Raw genomic sequence first — 1,467 nt, forward strand, 5'->3', positions numbered from 1 at the left:
CCCGTTGTGGCAGGGGTTGCTGGAGCACTCGTCGATGTTGATGTTGCACATGCGTCCTGGGAAAGGGAGGGGTGAGGAAATGTTATCCCATAGGATGCATGCACAGTGGGTGCATGTCACATCCCAGGGGGCACCCACTGGGCAGGGCCCCCTCCTGCCGTGTGAGAAATGGTTGCTGGAGGCTCAAATCTCCAGGCACACGTGTGCCAGCCGTGTAGGAACGAGCTGCACTCCGGGTAGGGTGACTTCACACCCCTGCATCACCTGCTGGGCTTAATTCAATATGGCTGGGAAGAGGCTGTGTGCTGGGCTCGTTTGGTCCGGGAGGGAATAACGAAGGGAGCTGGTTTCAGCCTGTAACCCTACCTGCCATGGCTGACAAAGCCAGGCTTTCTTGTGGCTCCCGGCAGGCAGCAGGACAAGGGGCCGCGTGAGCGGGGAGAAGCGGGGGCTGCTCCCATCAAAGCCCTCGGCCGTTTCCAGCAGCGATCAAACAAACCAGTCGGACAAGGCAGCAACATGATACCCATGGGAGTGGGCGCAGCAGGAGTCGAATTCCCGGCACCAGACACCCCTTTGATTTCAGCCTGAGCCGGGGTCACCCTCCTGAACAAGCAGGAGTGCTGGAGGCTGCCAAACCTCTGGCAAGTGGGGCAGCAGTACCTCCCATCCTTGCTGCACCCCAGCACTACTGTGGGCACAGGGAATGCTCTGGGGCTGCTGGATCTGGAGCAGGTCCCCAGGGTGCTGTGGTGTCTGCTGTGCTCTACTCTCACCTGTGTACCCTGGTTCACAGGTGCACTCGTAGCCATTGATCTTGTCAATGCACTTGCCATAGTCACAGGGGTTGCTGGCGCAGTCGTCCAGATTGATCTCACAGTTGGGACCTGAGGAGAAGAGCGGGGCTGTTAGGGGGGCCCTCTTCCCACTGATGAGGTGAAACAAAACCTGCTGGCACCAATCAGTGCTGCCACTCCAAAACAAAGCACCTCTACCACAAGCGGCTTCCCGGCTCCCAGCTGGGGTGCGGTTCCTGCAAGAGCCGGGCACCAAACCGGGAGAACTTGCCCTTGCTGAGGACGCCCCAGGCTGGCCCCAGCACCAGGGTGACTGGTGGTGGTGGCCCAGGGCCAACTAGCCTGCAGATGGGGATGGGATCGGGGTGCTGTGCCGGCACAGCCGACCCTTGTGGAGCCCTGCAGGGGGTCCCTCCCGCTCACCCGTGGTCCCTTTGAGGCAGAGGCAGTTGTAGGCGTTGTTCCTGTCCTGGCAGGTCCCCCCATTTTTGCAGGGCTGGCTTTGGCACTCGTTGATGTTGATGTCACAGCGGTGGCCCGTGTAGCCAGGCTGGCAGAGGCAGGTGAAGGCAGCAATGCTGTCCTTGCAGGTCCCATAGTGGCATGGGTCGGGGTTGCACTCGTCGATGTCTATCTCGCAGTGAGCACCAGTGAAACCTGCCAACAGCAG

At 60.6% G+C, this 1,467-nt stretch overlaps 1 protein-coding gene across 1 annotated transcript in view; it reads right to left on the reverse strand.

Annotated features, from left to right (window-relative positions):
* The window catches only part of NOTCH1 (notch 1), a 60,615-nt gene that overhangs the window by 18,313 nt on the left and 40,835 nt on the right, over positions 1-1,467 (reverse strand). The window contains exons 12-13 of the mRNA XM_009998957.1: positions 1,221-1,454; positions 777-887 (exon numbers count right to left, since the gene is read on the reverse strand). Coding sequence (XP_009997259.1) covers positions 777-887; positions 1,221-1,454 — 345 coding nt within the window. The remainder of the gene's footprint in view (positions 1-776; positions 888-1,220; positions 1,455-1,467) is intronic.

The sequence above is a fragment of the Chaetura pelagica genome, unplaced genomic scaffold, assembly GCF_000747805.2.
Source record: "Chaetura pelagica isolate M959 unplaced genomic scaffold, ChaPel_1.0 scaffold405, whole genome shotgun sequence".
Classification (NCBI taxonomy): domain Eukaryota; kingdom Metazoa; phylum Chordata; class Aves; order Apodiformes; family Apodidae; genus Chaetura; species Chaetura pelagica.